The sequence below is a fragment of the Sapajus apella genome, unplaced genomic scaffold (assembly GCF_009761245.1).
Source record: "Sapajus apella isolate SASKATOON/1434 unplaced genomic scaffold, GSC_monkey_1.0 scaffold41, whole genome shotgun sequence".
NCBI classification, from domain to species: domain Eukaryota; kingdom Metazoa; phylum Chordata; class Mammalia; order Primates; family Cebidae; genus Sapajus; species Sapajus apella.
In genome coordinates, this window is record NW_022436981.1 from 5349241 (window position 1) to 5374738 (window position 25498).

A 25498-nucleotide genomic window follows, 5' to 3' on the forward strand; every position below is an offset into this window, starting at 1 on the left:
GAAAATAACTGGCAAGCTGAAATTTTACTTCCAGCTATCCTTCAAAAACTAAGGTGAAATAATGCAATTTATTTATTTATTTAGTGGGCACTTTCCAGACCAAGAAAAGTAGAACTTATTGCTGGAAACCTACACTGAGAAGTGTTCTTTAGGCAAAAGAAAAAGATCTCAGGTAGAAGTTGAAGCTGCAGGAGGAAGGTATTAAGAACAGAAGAGATCAATATGCAGATACATCTGTGTGACTCCTGACTGTGTAAAACCGTAATAACTATGCCTTTTAGCAGTATTAAAATTCATGAAAACAAAAGCAAAGTGTAAGAAGAGGATTAATAGGCTTAAAGTCTTCTAAGGTGGTTGTATCTGTAAAATGGTGAGAAGTACATTTATTATATCTCTTATAATTTAAATATGTGTGTTGTAATCCCCTGGGTATCCATTAAACGTGAAGTAAAAATGTGAAATTAACAAGCTAACAGATGAAGAGAAATGGAATAAGAAAAAATATTTGATTATTCCAAGAGAAAGCAAGAAAAGACAGAGAGAGAGAAAATAAAGAGGAAAGGACAAATTGAAAACAAAGATATGGTAGATTTAAAACCAAATATATGAGTAATTACATTTTTAAATTTACATTAAAATTACATTCGAAAAGCAATTATATAATTACATAAAAATGTAAACACACTGAAATTCTCTAATTGTAAATAGCTATCAGACTAGATTTAAGAAAAATATCTGAAATATATGCTTCTTATAAGATACTTTTTAAAATAAAGACAGAAATAAATCAAAGTAAAAGAATGGAAAAAAGAGATAACATACAAATTGGAATCCTGTATTAGGGCAGTGTTTTGTTTTTTTAATAGCTTTGGCAAAATCGCAATAACTTTCAATTATCATCCCACTGCTTTGCCGCTTCTTCCAAATGCTCATGCCCCAGAAGGGAAGAATAGCTTTGATTCTGGAAGGCTGGCAGTTTAGATGTGGAACTTGAAAGAAGAGAGTGCTGAAAAATACAGCTCATACCTCAGATAAAGAAACAGTCAGACTCTGAACGGGTTTAATTTTAAAATGGCTAATAGGCCACTATAGTTAATAATGAACTGGCTGTTCTTGACAGAGGTAACTAAAAGTCACACCAGGTCTAATCCTTTGAGTGGAGCATAACATAGGTGCTTTCAGGCTTAAGAAGAGGAGAAAACATTGACCGTTTAAAAAACACAACCATTTTTACCCATTAAAAGTCCATTAACTCCTGGGGCAAAGCCCCAAATCTCCAGCAGTACCATCATACACAGGGAGTACAAGTCCATCATAGGATGAGAAGAATAAGTCTCAATTAAGCCCCCCTGCCTTCTGGTTCTCTTGTTAGACCAGACAAATCTCAGAGATAAACTATGGACAGAGAGTTACATACTGTGCAATTACCACTTGAGCATCCCTAATCCAAAAATTCAAAATCCAAAACTTTTTGAGCACCAATATAATGCCACAAGTGGAAAATTCCACACATAACTGCTTAACACAAACTTTGCTTCATGCACACACTTTTTCTAATATTGTATAAAATTACCTTCAGGCTATGTGCATAAGGTATATGTGAAACATAAATGAATTTCATGTTTAGACTTGGATTGCATCCCCAAGCTATCTCATTATGCATATGCAAATATCCCAAAGTCTGAAAAAGTCCAAAATCTAAAACACTTCCGATCTCAAGCATATCAGACAAAGGATACTCAACTTGTAATAAGAGCTGGCAGCCAGAAATCTATGCTCATTGGCTATTAAAATTAGAGTTAGAGCTGGATCCAAAATGCTGCTAGACATTGATGCATATTATTAAAACACGAAATAAAAAACTTAATATTGCCTTCTCAGCCTCCATCATAACTCATAGGCTACAGTAGAACCAAAGAGAAAGCTGTAGGGTGCTTTGACATTACTGTTCTCAAAAAAAAAAATAACAAAAAATAGGTACTATTAGAATCTTTTGGTATTATAGAAGAGATAGGGGAAGGAAAGAATTAAAGTGCACAAGAGTTTGGCACTTAGGAAGAAAGTGCTTTGCTTTGTTCTCTTACTCATTGACCTAACAATTTTGTTATGAATCACTCATTATGACATGTATGCTCTCCTTTTTGCTTTTCCATGGGCCCGCCAAATCCTAATTTTGCATCAATCGTATGTTATCCTTCTTTTAGGTATCATCAAGGACATCAGGCGACTTCTTCTCAAGTATCTAAAGCCTTCTTTTAGCCTAAGGCTTGTCTTCCAGCTCTCTCCTTAAGCCAATATTCTAAGAATGCACGACAATGCTTTGCCTCCAAACTCCCTGGTATTCAATCCACAGCCATTTTACTTAATTGGAGGGTAAACATCTCCCTTGCTTTCCCCCAAATCCAGCTACTTAAAACCTAGTTTTCGTTGTGAATAATATTTCACACCTAAATTCTTTCTTAGAAAGTCATAAGACACTGGTGTATGCCTTTGAATATTTATCACTTGGTCTATTAGTAAGTGTTGTTTCTGAAATTCCACATTTCAAAGAAGTTAAAAATATTCCAGGAGCTTTAAAAGACCACCTTCGAAGTCAATTAGCACCTATAAATTGTTATCATCCAGTTACTTTGATAAAAGATTCACCTGATGAATGATTAGGTCAATAGTCAAGAAGTACTGCACTACCGGTATAAAAAGATAAGAGCATCTGGACTTCTTAAATACATCAAGTATACTTAAGCATTAGTATGAAGTATGTAAATGGAATCCTTTGAAATACAAAATGTGATACAGAATGACAGCAAATTGAATTGACACCATAAAAAATCTCTACCTAGCTCTTTTAGGTGACAAATTTGGACCACTGGAATAATAGCACAGACTGGCCCTTTATCTTAAATGGGTTTTATCAAGCCTTAGTGGCAGCATTTTCTTTACTTTGGAATATGTCCTAAAACCTGAATCAAAGTCTGTGGAAAATATGATTCAATATCCAAATCTGTACTTTATTCATGGCCTTTCAGGTAGGTACATATGATTAAAGAAAGACTAAGTAAAATGAGTTATATCATGGCTGTAACTACCATTTGTAGAACACTGGCAATGAGTCAGACATTTTATACAGTACTTTATTTCTCATCTTAATCTATATAGCAGGTTTGCAAATGTGAATAACAGAGGCAAGGACAGTTGAAGTAACTTACCCTCCATCACCTAAGCTAACAAATACCAGAGCCAGGATTCAAATCCAGTGTTGTCTGGCTCCAAAGCCAGGGCTCATTGGCTATAAAGAAATCGCACCCCTGGGTCCCCTCAGTTCCCATCTGACGTGCTCCATTGAACAACCCAAGGAGGATATCAGTTCTGTCATCAACTGCTGCTAGCAACACTGCATACTCAGGAGGCGAGATGCTGCCTTCATAAGCCACATCACAAAAATACCCTCTGGAGAACAGGAGGGTGTAGTAAAAAGTCTTTTTTCTTGGTTTCATTCAAAGTACACCATGGAAAATGATACTGTAAATTGGGTAAGAAAGAGAACTTTTACAAATACTGATTCATACTCTGCCCCCTGTAGATTTTGATGTGACTGGTGTGCAGATAGGGTCCGAGTATCAGTATTTTTTTAAAGTTCTCTAGATGATTCTAATGGATGGCCACTGAGAACCCCTCTACTAGAAAGTAAGGCGTGTGTGTGTGCGGGTGTGTGCATGTGTGCGTGTGTGTTTGTGTGCCTATCCTCCGAATATGTTCTTTTTCTTTGTTCCCATATAGCTGACAAAATTTGAAATACAGAGGCAATCAGTCAGTGGTAAAGACACACAACCAGGGCTCCATTACCTGGGTGGTGTCTTCCATCAGCCCACGAATCTTCTCCACAACATCGTTTCTCCGGTGCTGGCGCAGGGCGCTAATCAGCTGGGCGAGGCTGGCCTCGGGGCCCCGGATGGTCCAGTGCTGCAGAGCCGCGTAGGCCCGCTCGTGGTCAGCTGTGTACCCGTTGGAGAAAGCAGCAACCTCCCTCTCACTGGCATTGCAGAGAAACTGATAGATATCTTTCCACTGGCTTCCCACTTGGGCTGCTACAAGCTTCAGGATGTCGATACCTACACCAGAGAAAAAATAAAATAAAAAACAAATAAGGGCTTGTAAGGGAAGCTCCTTTTGTAAGGCAGCTCTGCTTTAATGAATGAACTAGAAGAGGGACGCTTTCCTATCGCTGTATATCAAAGGAATGCATTGCCTCCCTTAAGCACTTAGCACAAGCAGCTCATCTTGTGGACTAGCTGTGTACCCTCAAACAAATTACACTTCCTGAGTGTGAAACCAGAAGAAGGAGGGATCATGGAACTATAATACATCAGCCCCAAATGTTTTGAAAGCCAAACCCATATAGGGTATTCACAGTTATTCCTCTGTTACTATAGTAATCCACCCTTGTTGGAGGAGAGAGGTGGGGTGGAAAAGCTCCAAGATCCCCAGTGGATGCCTGAAGCCACAGATGGTACAGAGCCCTATACACTATGCATGAATTTCTTTTTCCTTCTGCACAATGTCATAGATAGAAGATTCCTTTTACTTGTAGCTCTTAGCAACCTCATCATACAATTTACTTTTCTTATTAAGTTGGGAACTTTCATCTTTTCACTTAAAAGATGTACTTCATAGCCACTGGCATATCCAAATTGTCAGCATCACTCCTCTTGAGCTCTGAGCCATTATTAAGTAAAATAAGGGTGACTTGAACACAGGCACTGCAGTACCAGTACCACAACAGTCAATCTGATAACCTAGATGGCTACTAAGTGATTCACAGGCAGCTGAGGTCTCTAGCATGAGTATGCTGGACAAAGGGATGATTCCCTTCCCCAGTGGGACAGAGCAGGATGGTACAGGACAGTGTGAGATTTGATCACATTACTCAGAATAGTGCATAATCTAAAAATTATGAATTGTTTATTTCTGGAATTTTCCATTTAGTACTTTTGGACCACAGTGGACCACAGGCAACTGAAACCTTGGAAAGCTAAACTGTGGATAAGGCAGGACTACTGTACTAAAGATAACAGTAACCAAGTAAGTTAGAGGCTCCCATCTAAAAACATGGGGACTTCATGATATTTAGAAAAACGGAAGCTGCAGATTAAAACTGCAAAGGACTTTGTCATTGTCTAGGTAAAAGGTGTTCAAATTCTGGGAATGGTGTCCTTTATATCAACTGACAGTGTGCCCAGCTGTTCCAGGCCAATAGAAGCATTCCTGAAGAACGCCTAACTTGTGCTTAAATTCATGTTCAACAAGCAATTTTCTAATTAATTATTCAGTGTTCCAACTTGACTTGCATAATTATAATGAAGACAACAGCCAAAAGGACAGTATAATAATAGTAGTTATTATCTTCCAGGTATTATGTTAAGGCATTGGCCCACTGAACATCTTTATAAAGCATTAATATTCCAATTACACAGGTAAGAAAAAAAACACTTAGAAAATGTAGGCTACTGGTCCAATATCACAAACGTAGGTAAGTAGGTTATTGAACCCAACTCACCAGGTTTGTAATTCAAATCCTGTATGTGTCACCACTATAAAATGTGACAATATTGATGATACCTTCCAAGAGGGAAGAAATGCTTTGGCTTATAAAAGACCATGAATCCCTTGACCAGCTATTCTGGTCAAGGATATTATTCTGACAGACAGCTATCCCCAATGATTCAATATATTGTCATTCTGGCTCATCAGTCACTTGAAAACCCAGTGAGTGCATTTATGCTCCCCAGATCTGATGCACAGATGAAATTGGTGAAATGCAAAAATCAAATCTCAAGATCCAAAAACTCAGGATAAGCACCTGGCACCAACCCTTTGTGAGGGGAGGCTCTCCCTGAGTAGCTCACTTTGGTGTCCCTCTCTTTACGGCATCTTCTCTCTGCAATTACACATTGGCTTTGCCAGGATTTACACATGGGGTGCATATATCACCCTTATAGTAAGGGCTCTGGTTACAACAGGTGAGTGAGTTGTCTGAATCAATGTCATGTTTTGGGGTTTGTTTTGTTTTTTGAGATGGTGTTTTGCTCTTGTTGCCAGGCTGGAGCGCAATCTCGGCTCACTGCAACCTAAGCCTCCCAGGTTCAAGGGATTCTCCTGCCTCAGCCTCCCAAGTAGCTGGGATTACAGGCACCCACCACTACATCCAGCTAATTTTTGTATTTTTAGTAGAGATGGGGTTTCATCATGTTGGCCAGGCTGGTCTCCAACTCCTGACCAGCCTTCCTAATTTATTTTTGAAAGTACTCCCATCATTACGAAAGCTCCATATACCACACTCCTTCAAGGTGGTGGATCACCTCTAACATGTCTTTGAATGAAGCCATCCTCACCTGCCCTGATAACATAGCTGTTATAGTTAACCATGTCTTAAAAATATTTACTACTCAATAAAAAAAATAGGTTCAAGTTCCCAAGTGGGGCTTAGGAGAGAAAAAGAAAGAGAAGAATAAAGAGGGACTTACTGTACTGATTTTTTAATCAAAGATTTCCTAGAAAAAAAAAAATCTTTTTTTGCATCCATCAGTTGTTCAGGAAAATATTAGTAAAATGAGCTATCAATTATTGCCAATAAAAACAATAATAATTCTAAAAGTTTCTGTAAAAATGAAGGACACTGTGGCTCCTCAACATGCATTCCTCCTCTGCCATCAATCCTATTGAGGCAGATGATGTGGAAGACTGTATACACATCCTGAACCAATCCACTGAAAATGGTCTTCAAAAATAAGTTCCTAGTAGAAGGCTGTTCTCTTCTCAACCATAAAAATAGAATTCCGGCTGGGCAGGGTGGCTTACACCTGTAATGCAGCACTTTGGGAGGCTGCGACAGGTGGATCGCTTGAGCCCAGGACTTTGAAACTAGCCTGCGCAACATGGTGAAAACCCATTTCTACAAAAAATACACAAATTAGCTGTGTGTGGTGGCATAGGTCTGTAGTCCCAGCTACTTGGGAGGCTGACATGGGAGGATCACTTGAGCCCCAGAGGTGGAGGTTGCAGTGAACTGAGATTACACAGCTGCACTTCAGCCTGGGTGAGAGAGAGAGACTCTATGTTCAAAAGAAAAAAAGTAGAATGCCACAAAACATAAAAACTAAAAAAATAGACTGCCACAAATTGAGTCATTACTGTACTTCTCACACAGTTTTCCCTGGCAGCGTGAAGTTACTTGAACCAACTGCTTTTCAATTTTCTGAGCAATGTTTAGTCAGATATAGAGGTTTTGATTTCAAGCAAAATAGACTCCTCAGAAAACCCATATCCGATTTAAAACCCTGCAGGTAGCTTTAAGGAATAAGCCAGCTATTTGTGGTTGATGTGGTAGACTCTTCCAAACACCAAAAGGCTTGTTAGTCCCTGGATCTTAATTTAGGTCAATTTGACTAAGGCCCGCAGTGTCTTACATGAAAACATGACTGCGTTTTCTGGTAAGTAGGACCATTGCTTAAATCTTCATAATGCCAATGACAGTGGCTTTGGGCAAACCTCTAACTGTCATGTCCATTTTTTCATGTGTACAATGGAAAAACTCACTGGGGTCACTGGGGATAAGCTGATTAACATTTTCTATAGAGTTAATTTATTTTTGGAAGTACTCCCATCATTATGAAAGCTCCATATACCAGCACTAAAACTTAAGGCTCAATGCATTTCAGATGCAAATACACAGCCTTTACAAAGTAATTACAGAGTTTAAAAGGTTTAAGTTTAACAACAAGTCCCTCTTCCAAAACCCAGTACTGTATTTATCCTTTTTTTAAGCCACAAGATAAAGAAAAAAAGGAAAAAAAAAAAAACCCACAAAGAATAGATACAATGAGATTTCCCATAAACTAAAATGGACTGGAAGCTAAATTTAAGGCCTACAAATCAGGTTTCATCTTGTTCTCTCTCTCAGCTAGATTCTCTACTATGAAAACATCATCAACTCCATGAACGGGCTGGGGCTGCCAATGTTCTTCACCGCTGTCCTCTCCCACTGTGGAATTGATAAATCAAAGATAAATGAACGACTCCCTCAGGGGATACCAACCTTTTAGCCTAGCAAGTTATCATAAAACCCCAGTGAGGAGACCAGTCTGGGACCTTGAATGCCTTCTTTGTTTAGGAAAAAGTGTTCGACAAAAGAAAACAATCAACTACAGAAAAAAGCAGGAGGATGATTTGCCAAACTGAGATAGTCACCTCTTTGGGAAGGGAGAGGAAGGGGCACAGAAGGGATTTCAAAGGTATTCATAAAGTTCTGTTTCCTAGGCTGGACAGTGAAGAAATGGGTTTTCTTTTCATTTTATTATTTTTATTTGGGATTTATTTTGCTATTCTTTTTTAAACTATCTATATCACATACACATATAAAACATACACATATATAAGACGTGTTTAATATATACTTTATAAACACACATGATTAGGTGGTTAAGTGTTTAATTTTGTTGGTAAGGAAATCTCATGTAGAGGGTTTGGTGACTAGTGCAAGGTCACTCACCCAGTTAGTGGTGCCTCAATTGTGGTTAATAGGGAATGTGAGGTAGTCGAGGAACATTACTATTTGCCGGAATGACGCTCCTCTGACATGGCCATCCAGCCTAGGATGAATGCACTCCAGGCTGGCCACAGTGTGTGTGCTGCCTCCTGGTCTGTTATCGCTGACCAAGTATATGTTGGTGCAAAAGTAATCACAGGCTGGGCCGGTGGCGTATGCCTGTAATTCTTTAGGAAGCTGAGATGGGTGGATCCCTCGATCTAGGAGTTTGAGACCAGCCTGGCCAACATGGCGAAACCCTGTCTTTACTAAAAATACAAAAAATTAGCTAGGCGTGGTGGTGCACACCTGTAATCCCAGCTACTTGGCAGGCTGAGACAGGAGAATTGCTTGAACCTGAAAGGCAGAGGTTGCAGTGGGCTAGGGTTGCGTCGCTGCACTCCAGCCTAAGCAACAGAGTAAAATTCTGTCTCAAAAAACAAACAAACAAAAAAGAAGTCATCGTGGTTTTTTTGTCACTGAAATGGCAAAGACCACAGTAACTTTTGCACCACCTAATAGACACGGGAACAGTTTCCCCGGGTACTTTCTTTCTTTTTTTTTGTGATCTCAGCTCACTGCAGCCTCTACCTCCTGAGTTCAAGAGATTCTCACACCTCAGCCTCCCTAGTAACTGGGACTACAGGTGCACGCTATCATGCCTGGCTAATTTTTGTATTTTTAGTAGAGCTGGGGTTTCACTGTGTTGGCCAGGTTGGTCTCAAACTCCTGACCCCAAGTGACCCGCCCACCTCAGCCTCCCTAAGTGCTGGGATTACAGGTGTGAGCCATCATGCCCTTTATTTCTTTTCTTTAAAACTATGATACCCTAAAAGAAAGAGAGAAAGAGTGAATTCAGCAGACTTTTCCTGTAAGGACAACAGTAAATATTTGACACTTTGAGAACCAGACAATCTCTGTCATCACTCCTCAACTCTGCTGTAGCATGAAAGTAGCCACCAACACCACAAATGAATGTGGCTGTGTTCTAATAAAACTTGATTTACAAAAGAAAGTAGGCTGGATATGGCCCATGGGCTGTAGTTCACCAGCCCCTGCAATTACAGCAATTTAAAGAGACCTTGGGTAGGACTGTCAAATAGCATAAAGATTTAGAAAAGCATTTTATTAAAAGAAAAGAAACCATACTCAAAAGACAATGAAAGTTCCCACCCCAATTATTAACCTCAATGTGAAATGACAGTAAGTGACATGGAGACCACCTCTCTGCTTGGCAGGATGCCCAGTCATCTGTCCCATCGGAGTTCCCAGAGTTTTCGCCAAGATTGGTGACAGTAGCTATGTGTTGGATTGATCTAAATTGTTTAACTGGATATGGTGCCAAGTGTCTTTTTTCTTACATTGAAAAGTAACACAACCCTCAATCCACTGAACGGCTGATAGACAGGGGCACAGAACATGACATTACTTTTTTTCTTCTTTTTTTTTTTTTTTGAGGCAGAGTCTCTCTCGGTCACTAGGCTAGAGTGCAGTAGTGCGATCTTGGCTCACTGCAACCTCTGCCTCCTGGGATCAAGGGATTCTCCGGCCTCAGGCTCCCAAGTAGGTAGAGCTATAGGTGTGCACCATGCCCAGCTAATTTTTGTATTTTTAGTAGAGATGGGGTTTTGCCATGTTGGTCAGACTGGTCTCAAACTCCTGGCCTCAAGTGATCCACCTGCCTTAGCCTACAAAAATGCTGGGATTACAGGTGTGAGCCACCACGATCTGCCAACATTGCTTTTTCCTGTGGTGCCAGATCCTGGAGCTCTGGAGAATAGATGAAGTTTCTGGGGAGGTCATCAAAGGAGTCAAGCTCTATATACCCAAGGCTGTACTAGTCAGGAGCTGTCTGAGAAGGTGGCCCTGCTCCTGAAGAAAAGCATGAGGATGGGAAGGATCAGGTAGTGGGAAGATCATCAGTCATAGTCACAAGACATGGTTTCAAACTCCAGCTCTGTGACTTGTTAGTTGTGTGACCCTGGGCAAATGGCAACCTCTCAGAATTCAGCATTCACTTAAGTAAAATAGAAGCACCACCTCTTATCTGTTAGAGTGGTTAAGGAGATTAATGGTATCAAGTATTATAGACTCCTAGGGTAGCACCTCAGTACACTTTGGCTCTCCTTCTCCTGCCCCTCCATTTCTGCCTAAACAAGAGTCATTGGACCAATGAACCTAAAAGATGGGAAGAGTTCTGTACAAACACAGGTTTTAACACCGGGATTATTGGTGCTGAACAATGAAGCCAAGAACCAGACTCCCGGCTTCCTGTGTTTCTTGGAATCTCACACGTACATGTTAGGAGATTGCTGAAGTCATCCACAGAAGGGTAAATGTGGAAGGAAAAATGCTGCTGCTACCACCTCTGCCACATGCAGGGCTTCACAGCAGTACTCAGTGGGTTCTTCCAAGTGAGCTGACACTGACCTGATCCTCAGCAAGAGAGCTCAAGAACAGAGGTATGAGCTGGTAAACTGGGTTATTACAGAAGACATGGCAATTTCCTGTGCATTATAAAACCTTGAATTAAATATTATCTGGGAGACAAACCTAATTTAAAGCTCACTTTTTAAAAGCTGAATGTCAGCTTCAGGATGCAAAAATGAGTTCCTTCTCTTTTAATAAAAACTCGAATTGACCTTTATAATTAGAGAAAATATTAAGGCTGTTTTCATTTTGGAGACAAATATCTGAAATGAATGTCATCACTGAGAACCCATATCAAAGCCTTCCTTGGAAGAGGTATGAAGGACAGTCAGGACAAAGCTGAAGGAAACAAAGGCTGCCCGGAACCACACAACCATAGCACTCAGTTTCATGCTGCACAACCAGGCTTTGTGCAGAACGGGTGCATCTAAGAGATATGTTTATAAACTTTTTGATAGTACCAAACTCATCATATAAAAGGATTCAAGCACTCCCAATAAATTCTGTTACATGTAATGTCAGTTCTCATTATTCTTCTAGAAAGAGGGGTGTGAAGGGACAAATAATGAGAAACTCCCAGGGAGGCAATTAATATACAAACTCCTCCCAGGACAGACGACTCCACAGTCATCCCTGTGCCAGTTTCTCACCACACACACAGCAGTCACCTGAGATGTACACATGGAAGATGGGAGACATGAACTCAAGACAACCTCCCTTCTAATACCTCCACAAGCCTCCACAAAAGATATGCTCCTGATAAGCACACACTGTGTCCATAACCTTACAAGCTGCGGATACAGGGACAAAGACGGCCACAGCACATACAGCAAATATACAAAGCAACATATGCAAAAGTCAGAATTGGAATAAAAGCCTGGCTTTAGCATTACTGGAACCGATGTTCCACATACAATGGTCATGTCATCAAAGATGCCTTTGAAGCCAAGTCCAAGCCCACACTGCTTTGACTACCAGTATCCCCAGCACCTATCAGAGGAATACCACAAATATCTTTGGATGAATGAATGAGAGCCTTTTTTTGTCAACAATGCCCTCCTGACTGAGCCTCCTCACCATTTGTCATCTCATTAGCTTCTATAACAGAAGCCACTGACAACCTGAGTGGCCACATGCCCACACATACCCTAGCCTTGTGGCCCTGCCAGATCTCCAGCCTCTACAATAATGAGAAGAAAGGACAATGGTTCTGTGGTGTTCTATGTTCACCAGTGGGTGGAACCTGGGCTCCCAGGGACCTAGCTCTTGTATAAAGGCCTCTCCCCCTGCCAGTGCCCTCTTCCTATTGAGTGATCCACTACGTCCACTTTAGAGGCCAGGGCTCACAAGCAGGAAAGTTCTCCTAGATTCTCCTACTGCAGCAGAATCCTTTTGGTGAGATCAGCTGTCCAAGGTGTGGTCTCTCTGACCTGATAACAGAGTAAGTGCTCCTAAAAGCAACATACCCACATGTACCTGTGTTTCATAGTAACCAGTATACCATAGAGTGGTTAAAAATTTGTATACCAACAGTTGTAACTTCCAGTGCATCCAATACACAAGAAACTGCTTCATTAGTGCTGGGAACTTTGTATCCCTCAGGTTAAAAATACTCCTTCCCTAATTGAGGTGTAAAAGAAAGATCTGTTTAGATTTTACTTTAGGGGCAAAAAATTATTTGTGAAGCAGAATTTATCACTTTTGGTTGAAGGTTTAATAGACAATCACCGTAAGCTCAGATGAACCTTGGGGACTACTAAGAAAAAAAAAGAAGAAAAAAAAAAACACTGTACAAAGATCTCTTGAAGTAAATGGACAACATGTTCCAATGATAAACTATCAAAACAATAAACAATTTTCCAAATGGAAGAGATCTCATTGATACTGTGAGGAAAATGAATAGCATTTTATTTCATTCCACTGGACAAAACAAAACAAAACAAAACAAAACAAAAATATCCCTCCTTCCTCCTTGTCTTAGTCTGTTTGAAGCTGTCACAAATACCTGAAGCTGTTAGTTTATTCATTCAACAAAAATTTATTGAGCATCTACTTTGTGCCAGACACTTTTCTATGTGCAGGAGACATGACAGTGAACAAATGTCAAGTGAAACAAAATCCCCTTCTTTGTGAAGGCTACGTTCTATTGTGGGGGAGTGATAAAACATAAACTGTTAGATAGGGAGAAGAGCTAAGGAGAAAAATAAAGCAGGGAAAGAGGATAAGGTAAGAGGTGATGGGGTTTTCACATCTAAGAGAAGCCTCACAGAGGTAGACGCCCTCAATGGAGCAAAAGCTGTGCAGACAGCTGCAGAAAGAGGGTTCTGGGCAAAGGGAGCAGCAGGTTCAATGGCAGGAAGGGTGTTGGAATGGACAAGGAGGAGCAGGAAGGCTGGCAAGGCTCGAGCAAGTGGGCCAGGCAGAGGGGCTGGTAGGAGTCACAGAGTGAAAGAAAATTGGAGTTGGGAGAGTACAGATTACATCCGGCCTTTAAGCTGCTACTCTGAATTCAGTTGACTACCAGTATCCCCAGCACCTATCAGAGGAATACCACAAATATCTTTGGATGAATGAATGAGAGCCTCTTTTTGTCAACAATGCCCTGGAGACCTTGGGAAGAGAAATAACACTATCTGACTTTACATTTAAGCAGTATCATTCCAGCTGTTGTGTCAAGAAAAAACTGAAGGGGGCACAGATAAAAATGGAGCAACCAGTTAGAGGCCACAGCAGTAACCCAGCAAGGACGTGATAGTGGTCTGGCCCAAGGTGGTGGCCATGGAGGCGATGGGAAATGGTAGACTTCTGCACATATTTTGAAGGAAAGCTGGCAGACAGCATTTGCTAATGAGTCAAATATTGGGCCAGAATGTAATAACGGAATCAAGGATGCTAAGGTTAAGCAAGTGGAAAGCAGGGGACCATTTTCTGTGATGGGCAGTTGATGTGGAGGTATGGTTTGAAATTTGGAGTTAGACATCTTAAGCATGAGATGCCTGTTAGACAGCTGGGTCTGTCAAGCAGGCAGAAGCATATTTTATTGTGAGTTCAGGCAAAAGGTCCAGGCTGGAATAGGTTCATTCCCAATTCCTTTGGGAATGAACAGCAGATAGATGGTACTTGGGTCGTGGGTAACCAAGGGAGGGAGAGCATGTAAATGGAAAAGAGGTGCAAGCACTGGGTCCTGCAGCTCTCCACTGTTTAGAGGTCAGAAAAAGGAGGAGGAACCAGCCGCAGAGAGAGAGAAGAAACAGCCCAAGATGGAGAAGGAAAATCAGACAATGTGGTGTTTGGAGGCACAGGGAAGAAAGTATTTCAAGGAAAAGGGAAACAAGAGTGTCGATTGCTGCCAATAGGCCAAGCAGAGGAAAACTGAGAACTGAACAGTGGCATTAGAATCATGTTGTCAGACTCTATGGGAAAAAGGTGAGACTGTGGCTAAAACATCACCATATTTACTAATTCTAAGACCCTCCAGATCAATGCCTTATCACAGTTTGGTTTTAGTGTTTTCTTTTTCTCCTTAGCGGTGTATAAAAGAGTGGTATGTCTCACAATTAATTGTGTCTCAGATTTGATAAATAGAGTAAGAGGTTTTTTTTTTTTACTTATAATTTGAATTCATCTATTTGTTAAAATCTGACACGCCATCAATAAGCCTAATATGTCAAATTCTATACATACAGTGCAATGTTAACCACCAACTACTCATGAAGAACATCAGCATAATTCTAGAAATTCCTCTTCCTCTGCAAAATCTGCTTACATAATACCTGACTAGGCTGACTCAAGGACATATATTTTTAGAGATTTTTTTTTTCTATTTGTATTTGAGTTCTACGTGGGGGAAATGCTGACTGGCTTTTCACTATCCCAAACAGCTTAAATTTAAAAGCTGTTAGTTAAACTATAGAGTGAAATATACATTTAAAAAATAAATACCTAAGGCTGGGTGCAGTGGTTCACACCTGTAATCCCAGCACTTTGGGAGGCCAAGGCAGGCACATTATTTGAGGTCAGGAGTTTGAGACCAGCCTGGCCAACATGGTGAAACCCTGTCTCTACTAAAAATACAAAAATTAGCTGGGCATAGTGGTCCCAGCTACTCAGGAGGCCGAGGCAGGCAAATTGCTTAAACCTGGGAGGTAGAGATTGCAGTCAGCCGAGATCATGCTACTGCGCTTCAGCCTGGGCAACAGGGCAAGACTTTGTCTCAAAAAATAATAATTAAATAGCTTCACCCTAAAGGCTACAGAATAAAGTAACTAGAGGGTGGTTCTGAGGAGAATCACAGTCTCTGACTCCCCAGGGCGAAGGCCATGTTTCTGGCCATCTTGTGTGTGAGATAATGCTTTTTAGGATACAACCATAAGAGGCTTTTCTCCTGCAAACAATTTTGTGTGCTTTATAATCCTCAAACACCCTAAGAGGTTAAAGAAAAAGGTGCTGTCTACTGGAAATGGCATTCCTGGACTCAGAGGCGGAAAAGGTAGTGGGGTGGGGGAGAGGGGGTGAGAACAGTCCAACCCTGCTGCTGGAAAATGACTGCGACTGTCAGCCCAGAGCTGGAACGCTAGGACATAGCAGTCTCTTAAAGGGAATAATCTGCTCCCTTCAGCCTGGCTTCCTGGTGTTTACACTTCAAGCCTACTTCCCATAGGAAATTTGGGCTGACAGACAGGATGACTGTCTGGAATTTTTAGTCAAAAAGTCTACCTGGCAAAGGAGGGGAAGGTTCTTTGGTTGCAGCAGCCGCTGATGCTATTGCCACTGCTGTCTGGTCCTGAGAAAAACACCAAGTTAAACATGTGAGTTCAGATTAGAAGGACTCCAACCTCTGACTTACTTAAAACAGCCTTTATTTCCTAAAACAGCCTTGCAGAGCCTTCAGCCATTGGGTGCCTGGCTTTAGAATTTTTCTATTTCAAACAATTTATGAACAAGTAGGAAATCTGAGTGACTTCTACATAGGAAAATTCACTGCTGATGACAATTTTGTAGGTGTTTTATTTCAGAATAAGCTGACCTTCACTAAGGTAAATAATTTTTTTTCTTGGTTGAGCACAGTTTTTTTTAATCAACCACAAAAAGTTAAATCTTTCTAGCACCAAGTAATTTATGGGAAAATTCAGATTCTTATCATTAAGGGACAGTGTCATCAGTGCCTGACTTCAAAATCTGGCACTGCTACTTCCTAGCTATGTGACCTTTGGCAAGTTACTCTTCATTACCTCAGTTTCCCCAGTAAAATTGGTATAATAGTGGTCTTCCTTATAGGGTTATGAAAATTAAGTTAATATTTATAAAAACTTAGAACAGGACATAGCACTCAGGAAGCATATCAGTTTTTGTTAAAGAAAAGTAGACAGTGAAAATAATGGTAGAAGAAGAAGCTTTCCTGTAAGGTTAAGAATGTATATTGTAGTAATCCCATTTTATGTCATCTCTGCATCCCAAATTACCTCCTGATCTTCTTGCATAGTAGTAGCTTCATTTCAATAACTTCGTTTTAAGCAAAACTGAAGTGGCAAAATGCTAATGTAACATATCATTCCTAATACACTTTATTTGTTCATTTCTGAACACTGCATATGGTGGTTTTAATAATTCAGATGAAAGTTTATTAAGCCATTCCTGAAACCTGCTTGAAGAGTTTATTAATATTATTCAAATATATCCACAGCATAGCTTCCAGTTGCTCAACCTCTGTCACCTAACCACTGAAACCTCTAGGAAATCTTTGTATAAGAAACATGTAATTCCACTTCCACAATTGCACTGCATTGCAAATCTATTCCCACTATTGGACTGGCCCTTACTGCTTACCTAGAAAGAGGGAGAAGCCTGCAGGGTTGTGAGTCTGGGAGACGGGTTTTGTTCATGACCCCCAATAAGACAAATTCTCCCACATTTGACCAATCCTAAAAGAGCAATCACATTTGGGAAAGGAAGGAAACATTTTTTTCTAAACCTGTTGTTGGGATTCAAAACAACATAGAACTCTGAACTGGGCTGTTATTGAGTAAAGCCATTTTTGCTGTCTTGTTAGGGAAAAAGGATGATGTTATGATTTGCTTTGCTTAGGTAGTATATTGTGAGTAAGGGATAGAATGGAAGAAATAAAAAATGTTATCACCAGAAACTCAAGTCCTAAAATACAGCTTGGTTCAATATATAAATAAGTACACTAAGCAAATTATGTCTTGGCTGTTAAGCAGTGTTATTTTCCCAAAGAACAGTCTTCACATTCAGATTGGGACATCAAAGTTACACTAGTAAGAGGTTCTACCACCTAGCCAGCTGGTCTGCACTTTAACTTAGTATTTGAATTTCAATCCTAAAACACAGAAGGGGGTTGGTTGTAGGTTGTCTTCAACTGCAAGTTTCAGTCTTTGCATATCCAAAGGAAAGGATTTTGATTAAAAGAGACATTACAGATATTTGAATCCAATACGTATTCTTTATCATCAAGATGAGCAAAACCAGACCCACAAGGTCCTTCCCTCTGCACAGCTTCCCTCCTGAGCCATGCTGCCTCACTCCACACATCTCCCAATGAGCAGGTTTGCTTTTTCACCTGTACACAGAGTATTCCCTTCTTTCACCTCCCAAGGCTGCACCCTATCAACTTAGCAGGTGCTCCCCACCCTACAAGAGCAGACCGTATGAGCAAATTTCCTTCCTTCCAATTTCTAATATTGTTAAAGTCAGACTACCCATGCCACATGTCACACTCTGATTTTCTTTCTTTCTTTCTTTCTCTTTCTTTTCTTTCTTTCTTTCTTTCTTTTCTTTCTTTCTTTCTTTCTTTCCTTCTTTCTTTTCTTTCCTTTCTTTCTTTCTTTCTTTCTTTCTTTCTTTCTTTCTTTCTTTCTTTCTTTCTTTCTTTTCCTTTCTCTCTCTCTCTCGCGCTCTCTCTCTCTTTTTCTCTCTTTCTTTCTTTCTCTCTTTCTTTCTTTTTTTTTGGAAACGAAGTCTCGCTCTGTCACCCAGGCTGGAATGCAGTGATGTGATCTCAGCTCACTGTAACCGCCACCTCCCAGGTTCCAGAGATTCTCCTGCCTTAGCCTCCCGAGTAGCTGGGACTACAGACTCACCATGTCCAGCTAATTTTTTAGTAGAGAAGGGGTTGCATCATACTGGCCAGACTGGTCTCGAACTCCTGACCTTATGATCCATTTGCCTCAGCCTCCCAAAGTGCTGGGATTATAGGCGTGAGCCACCGCGCCCAGCCTCACACTCTGATTTTCTTTTCCACTTTTTTTATGCTGGTCAATTTTTAAGGCATTTTATAGTCAAAGCTCCTAGTGCAGTTGTTGCGTCTGCAACCACTACTTCTGACTTATGTGACTCATTATAAATTTTGACCCGAGACGGATTTCTACTTGGGTTGAAAATCAGAAATAATGTCCCTCTGCTTGACCTCAGGTCTCCATAAACGCTTCAGTATGGCTTATCCCCTGACCTTGCAGGGAAAGAGCCATACTGTGGGGAAGAAAAAGGGAAACCAAGCTGGCAATTTTATCAATGTTGTGACGTCATTCAATCTGCATAGACATCCCATGAGATAGGAGTCACATCTACATTACAGGTGAGACACAGGCTTGGCACCATGACACAGACAGAACTGATATTCAAAACCCAGGTATATCTGATGCATGAGCTGTCACCTTTCACTGCACTATGCTGCCTCCCAGGGTGAAGTAAAAATTCATCAATCCCATCTTTCTGAATCTTGGTTGCTTCTTTGAATATAAATCTTTTGAATATGTCTCTCCATCAACCCCCATTCCTCATCATGGGGGTCCTAGAAAGGGAAACAAGTAGAAATGGAGGAGAAATATGTTGCAACAGTATATTTGTGATGGTCTAGGCTTCAACCTTCTGTCCACACCTGCACTCCTCCTTCTCCAAAGGATGGAAGCTTAAGAGTGAGAAGCAGTATATGCACTAGTTCCCAGCTCAGGATCCAAGGCCACACCTGAGTGCCAGTCCAGGCTCACCACTGACTTGTGGTGTGGCCTTAGTCAAGTTACTGTATCTTTCTGTGCCACTGTTCCTAATGTGTAAAACTGGCATAAACCCGAAATCATAATGCTATTCTGATAATTAACAAGAAAATATATATAAATCCCACGGGATAGTGCCTGGCACACCATAAGCATTCAGTAAACTTGAAGTATCATTTCTCCCCTTTCCGTCACCATAATAAGGCTTTCCTAGAGGAACTTTCTTTTTTCTTTTTTTTTTTCCTCCAATTAAACAACTCAGGAGGAACTTTCTTATGGATTTATCCTGGACAAGAACATTTTCGAGTAAAACTGAGTTAAAGTCAGAGAATGTCAAAAGCAGCCAGAAAGGTGCTCAGGTCTCTAAGAGGGTTCAGGAAAGAAGATATGAAGAAGGACACCTTTGTCTCTTCAAGAGAAAGGTGGAAAGGTTTCATGCAGGTTGAAAGAGTTTAAGAATTTCTTTAAAGAATTTCTTTAAGAATTGCTTTCACGTGGAGCCAAAATCTCCTAATTTATCTCACAGCCACCAGTTCTTTCACCTCCCCCAGTCTGAAATCATCCAGGTAAAAGATGCTCATCAAAGGTGGCCACATACTGCTTCCCCTTCTGACTTGATTGTCATCGAGGAACCATTACCATTGCCATCCAGGCTATCGAGGGAGAGACAGCCGGTCAGGCTCTGAGACACACCTTCCATCCCTGCCTACTCATCTACCCCATGCCCCTGATAAGAGCCAAAGGGCTATGTTCCTTGTTCCTTTGCTTCCCCAACCTTAGTCTCCAGTATCCTCATTTATCTTCTAGGTTTTTGCAATCACCTTTGCGTTTCCTCATTCAAGAAACTTGAGTAATTATTTGCAAACCAGAATGTCCTCTGTACTGAGCAGAAGAACTCTGCAGTTCTTTGACCAGGAAAGCAACATTTCAAATGTAAAGAGCACTGTCTCGGGAGTTAAGAGAGCCAGGCATTGGCTTCCCTCTAACCCCACTGGCCATGTGACTTCGGGCAAGTCACCTTTCCTTCCTGCACCTCAACTTCATCTTTTATATAATGAGAGGACTGGACCAAGTGAAACTCTTCTAACGCTGACTTACACACACATGAACACACACACACACACACACACACACACACACACACACACATTCCCCATGATCCTCATTGCTCTCCAACTTATAAATTTTCCAAAAAATTAAATGAAAACGAACACTATGTTACAAGAGCCTCATAAGGCCTAGTCCTGGCACAGTGCCTTGAACATGGTGTTCAAATATATATAATTAAATAAATACATCACAGGTTAAGCAGTTGGATAAGTCTTTTTAAAAATTATTTTCTATTTTTTCCTTTGCCTTCGGATTCCTTAAGGGTGAACCTGTTTACAAATTTATCCCAAAATTCCCTCCATCATTTCAGAGTAGGATAGCATGTTTACTTCATATAGCGTATTTCTCTGCTTTAGCCAAATTACAACTAATTCAGAATCAGGCAGACTGACCATTTAGTTTCTCTTTAGGCAAATAATGCAATATACAGCTAACAACAAGAAATAATATACGAAAAAGCAGAACAAAGAGGGAGAAATGTCATCTAAGACAGAGAATAATTCATCTCTAATTTAATATCTCTCATAAGCATTTTTCCAGGAAGAAATTTGTGGTTGTCATGGCTAAAGATACACCCAGTGAACAAGGGCTCTGCCTGGGCCCCTGGAGAGCCACCTGCTTCCCAGCAGAGCACTTAGCCTACAACACACATGTGAAACTAGACTTGGACATTGCCTTTCTAGAAGTGAAATAAAGTATTTCTATGACCCCAGGCTTCACACTTATATGGGTGACAGTTTTCTCCACTCACAAGGATCACTTTCAGATTACAAAATTTAAGCAAATAGACCTAACAAATTACAAAGATGCACTGATCTGTGGTAAACATGTGATTCAAGAAACTTTTTTACTGGGGAGAGTCATGTTCACACTAGTAAGCTATGATCAGAAATATTAAAGTTAAGAGGGATTTCCAGCATAACCAAAGCCTACATCTATTTATTAATACTTACTGGACTGGGAGGGTTTTACTGCCAGGACATGTATATCCCAGAAGCCAGACACTCTCTACAGGTGGATATGACCTGCTGACCTTTTCTCGGCTCAGACAAGAGTTGAGCAACTTTTCCAAAGCAAGTAAAGCATTTACAAGGCATGTAAATACCTAGCGACTCACCTTGCAATGACTAATGCAAGGCTCTTCTCAGGGGTTCTGTTTATGGCTACCGTTCCTTGGCTCTTACAAGACCAAAGTGTCCCTCAGCATAAAAATTCAGAGATGGATGAAACCTTTGGATAGAACCTTTCCTTTCCTTTACAATCAGGTTGCATGCTGGAATATTATCTGTGGTTACACACTTGAAGGGAATAAAAGGCTCATGACATTACTAGTTCTATAATAACTGCTCAATTTCAATCACTAAAAAAAGTCTCACATTCTCCCTAAAAACACACAGAGTTATTACACATTCTCTTAGTTTTTCCACAACCCTGTGTCCTAATTTAAGTAGAAATGTTCACTAGCCTACCCTCACACTCTCATAAGCTGGAGGGAAATCTCTTTCATGTTGCAGTGAGCACACAATCCTTCTTTGGCATAAGGTTGGCATTGAGCCTGGCCTCTTCCCTCTGACTAGCAGTGCAGTGTTCTCCACTCTACAGCACATTGCAGGAACCCCCAGGCCAGTGTTTTTACTGAGAGACACCAGCAAGGCAGTAGGCATACTCAGGTAAGGTACAAATAAATTGTCACACTGATCAAAATTTGATGGCTCTTTTGTGATGGGTTCAAGTCTCCTCATTTTACAAAGAAAGGTGAGATCCAATGAGAGAAAGTGCCTTGCCTGAGCTCATCCAGCCTTTCCGCAGCAGAACAGATCTGAACCTCAGCTCTCCCAGACCCCCTCCTCTCCTCCCTATGGCTCCAGTTTGGCAAAGAGATGAGTTGTAGCAAGTACATGGCAGGTGCACCTGTGAGGTGGACCCATACATAAGATGGAGCTCTCCTGGTGAAAGCTGACATCTGTTAGGAGATGGAGGAGGCACAGAGCAATTTTTAAGGGAAAATACAAAGACAGCTTCCACCTTTTCCTTGCTGCCACTCATAGCTGATGATCTCCTTTGTTACTCCTTCAGCACACTGAAAAACAGTTACTGGTAAAGGAAAAATTGAGCTGGAACTGTTAGAATTCAAGAAAGGCTCCCAGAAGAATCAGACTGTTTATCCAAGCTGTGCAAGACAGCAGAGGTGAAAGAGAAGAAGCTGCTAAGAGATGACAAGTCTATGGTATAGAGCAGATGCTGGTAAGTAACAGCCTGCAGGACAAACCACCTATTCCTGCAAATAAAGTTTTGTGGAACACAACCACACCCATCATTTACATGGTGTCTCTGGCCACTTGCATACTACTAGACTTTCAAACAGAGTGGAGTCATTGCAACATATAATCCTAAAAATCTCCTAGATAACTCCTAAAATATCTCCTAACTTGCTGACCCATGGTATAGACAGCTTATGGAAAATATTGTTTTGGAGAGCACAAATTTATGTCCAAGTATAAAGCCACTGAAGGGTCTTGCCTGATGATCTTTGAGGCTCTGTCTACTTGAGAGGCCACTATCTACATGTGTAAATTAATTAAGCTAATAATCATATCTGGTATGGGGGTAAACCCATGTTTCTAATAAACTCTTTTAAGGTGGCAGTGTTGCTCTTACCTAAGCACAGTATTTTTTTTTTTTTTTCTGAGATTGAGTTTTGTTCTTGTTGCCCAGGCTAGAGTGCAGTGGCAGGATCTCGGCTCACTGCAACCTCCCCGTCCAGGGTTCCAGTAATTTTCCTGCCACAGCCTCCTGAGTACCTGGGATTACAGATGCCTGCCACCACGTCTGGCAAATTTTTTGTATTTTTGGTAGAGGTGGCGTTTCACCAAGTTGGCCAGGATGGTCCCAAACTCCTGACCTCAAATGATTGGCCCGTCTCAGCCTCCCAAAGTGCTGGGATTATAGGCGTGAACCACCACGCCCGGCCCTAGATACAGTATTTTAAGGGAGAATGTCTCTGTCTAGCTCGTGGTATTATTTCTGTGAGTTAGGAAACAAACTGAGACTGCCAGAGAGGAAGGAGGTGATGATGTCAGTGGTGGGGATGATGATGATGATGATGATGATGCATCCTCTGCATCATCTCCAGCATCTGCACCCTCATCCTCATCACTGCTATCACTTGTGGATGGTGGGCCACATGGCCAGCAACATCCTAAGCACTGGGCACACACTCATGTATTTAATCCTCACTACAGCCTGTGTACTATTAGTATCCCCATATTACACATGAAAAAACTAAAGCCCAGAGTGGTTAAGTAACTTGCCCTGGCTCACACAGCTAGTAAGCAAAGGGAAACCAGACGCCAGAGTCTTTGTTCCTAACTGCATATTCTAAGGCATTTTAAATTTTTTTCTGACATTATAAATAGAGGCCTAGAGAAGTAAAAGGTCTTAACTGAGAGTACATGACTAGGAAATGGCAAATCCAGAATTTTAGAACCCAGGGTTATGGATGGAATTTCTAGTTTATGATGCTTCTTTCCTACCCGAAAGCCTCACACCTCCTTTTCCTCCCTTGCTCCCAATCCAGCTCAACCACATTTCTCCTACAAGCTTCTCATGCTTTTCTGCTAAGGCCAGGCAAGCATGAGAAGCTTGTAGGAGTAAGGTGGCCACAAGGTTAATCCATTTCCACAGTAGTTAAACACAAGCACCTAAGCATTTACCAAGCTGCCTTGGCCTTTGAATTAGCAGGGTCCTCTCTCTCAGCATCACCCTGCTCTCCAGTGTCCGTGGGTTGATGTGTTTCACTTTGAAATAAGCAAATCAGATATGAGATGTCAGCAATTTTTTCCTAGTCAGTTTTTGCATATTTTAAAGCAGTGCTGCTATGGAAGTCTCCTTTAGCTCTGAAAAATCATTATTCTTACCATCTATGGTAATTTAGTATCAAGAACCCACCTGAAGGTCTCTATGTTGAAATCCCTAACACAAACATCAGTATAAGTCAACAAGAAAAAAGAAATCCAAGGCCTTTAAAATAATCAGACCTTAAAAAGTATATGTAGATTAATTACCTCACAGGTGTTTTATACCAGTGCTATCCAAGAGAATTTTGTATGATGATGGAAATGTTCCCTCTGTGTCCTATCCAATATGATAACCACAAGCTATGTGTGACTACTGAGTACTTAAGATGTGGCTAGTGCAACTGAGGAAATGAATTTTTAACTTTAGTTAATTTTAGTTTTAAATTAAATAGTTCATGAGGCTAGTGGTTACCATATGTGTCAGCTCAGCTCTGGACCACCCCTCCTATGCCCTATTCCAGGCATAGGGGACACACAATAAGACCCAATGTCCACTGTCTAAGAACTTAGAAGCTATGTAGGGAGACAAACTACATAGACACAGAGTTAACAGTGACAGATGGCAAGAGCTAAAGGAATGAAGAAATTGCATCTTAGAATCTAGTTCCACAGAGTTAAGACCTTTGCCCTTTTGCTGTAGCGGGTACAAAACAGTCTGCTTGAGAAACAGTGCCTGCCCCAGTTGATTTCATAATCCCTGTAGCAGTTGCTTTAAAAGTGATGTTGCCTTTCTACGGCATGTGCCTTAAGTAAAGACACGGAGAGAGATCACTGTCTCAGTCAAACGCTTACTACAGTTTCTCCCCAAGGCAGAGCACTGAAGAATGGACTCATCAGAAACTAAGCAGGTTTAAACTAGGTATATCAAATTCCTTTGTCTCTCACCTTTTTTCTCCTCACTGTTCTTCACAGACTGAAAGAAAAAGGAAATATGGTCCAAGCCAGAAACTGCTGATGTTTTGTTCCTTTTGTCACTTTGCAGAGCTTCTTCATCCATAAGTACTTTCAGAGCAATTTCTACTGCTCATCTGCTTTTCAAACTTCCCCTCTAAATTTCTAGGGCAACTAGTTGCTGAGAACACGACTTCCTACTTTTTGCAAATAGTTAAAAAGGGAGGAAGAATGGGGGAGGGAAGGGAAAGAGGAAAGTGGGGGAGGAAGGAGAGGAAGAAAGAAGGAAAAGGGAAATAGTAATGGCACAAATTAGAAACAGTAATGAGAGAACAGCAATTGGTTTTTATTCTCAGCTACCCTGTTTTTTAACTGGGACTGGAATACAGTTTTGTATCCTCCATAGCTAAAAGGAAATGAACAAAGTGACTGTTTTCAGATCATTGGTGACTTTTCTCAGGGCCATGTATGGCCAGTTGTATAGGGATTAAGTTCCACTATCTTTACTTTTGTTCTTTCGTGACAAAACAGATCAAATGAAAAAGTGTTTTCCACGTATCCTCTCAATTAATGTGAATCCACATAAATCCTTAATTTTAAATTAAATTGAACTTTTTGGA

General features: G+C 40.8%; 1 protein-coding gene across 3 annotated transcripts in view; it reads right to left on the reverse strand.

The window, feature by feature from the left end:
* The window catches only part of TNFRSF21 (TNF receptor superfamily member 21), a 73103-nt gene that overhangs the window by 18496 nt on the left and 29109 nt on the right, over nucleotides 1-25498 (reverse strand). For all 3 annotated transcript variants that reach the window (XM_032299627.1, XM_032299629.1, XM_032299628.1), the window contains exon 4: nucleotides 3844-4109. In XM_032299627.1, the coding sequence (XP_032155518.1) occupies nucleotides 3844-4109 (266 nt within the window). The remainder of the gene's footprint in view (nucleotides 1-3843; nucleotides 4110-25498) is intronic.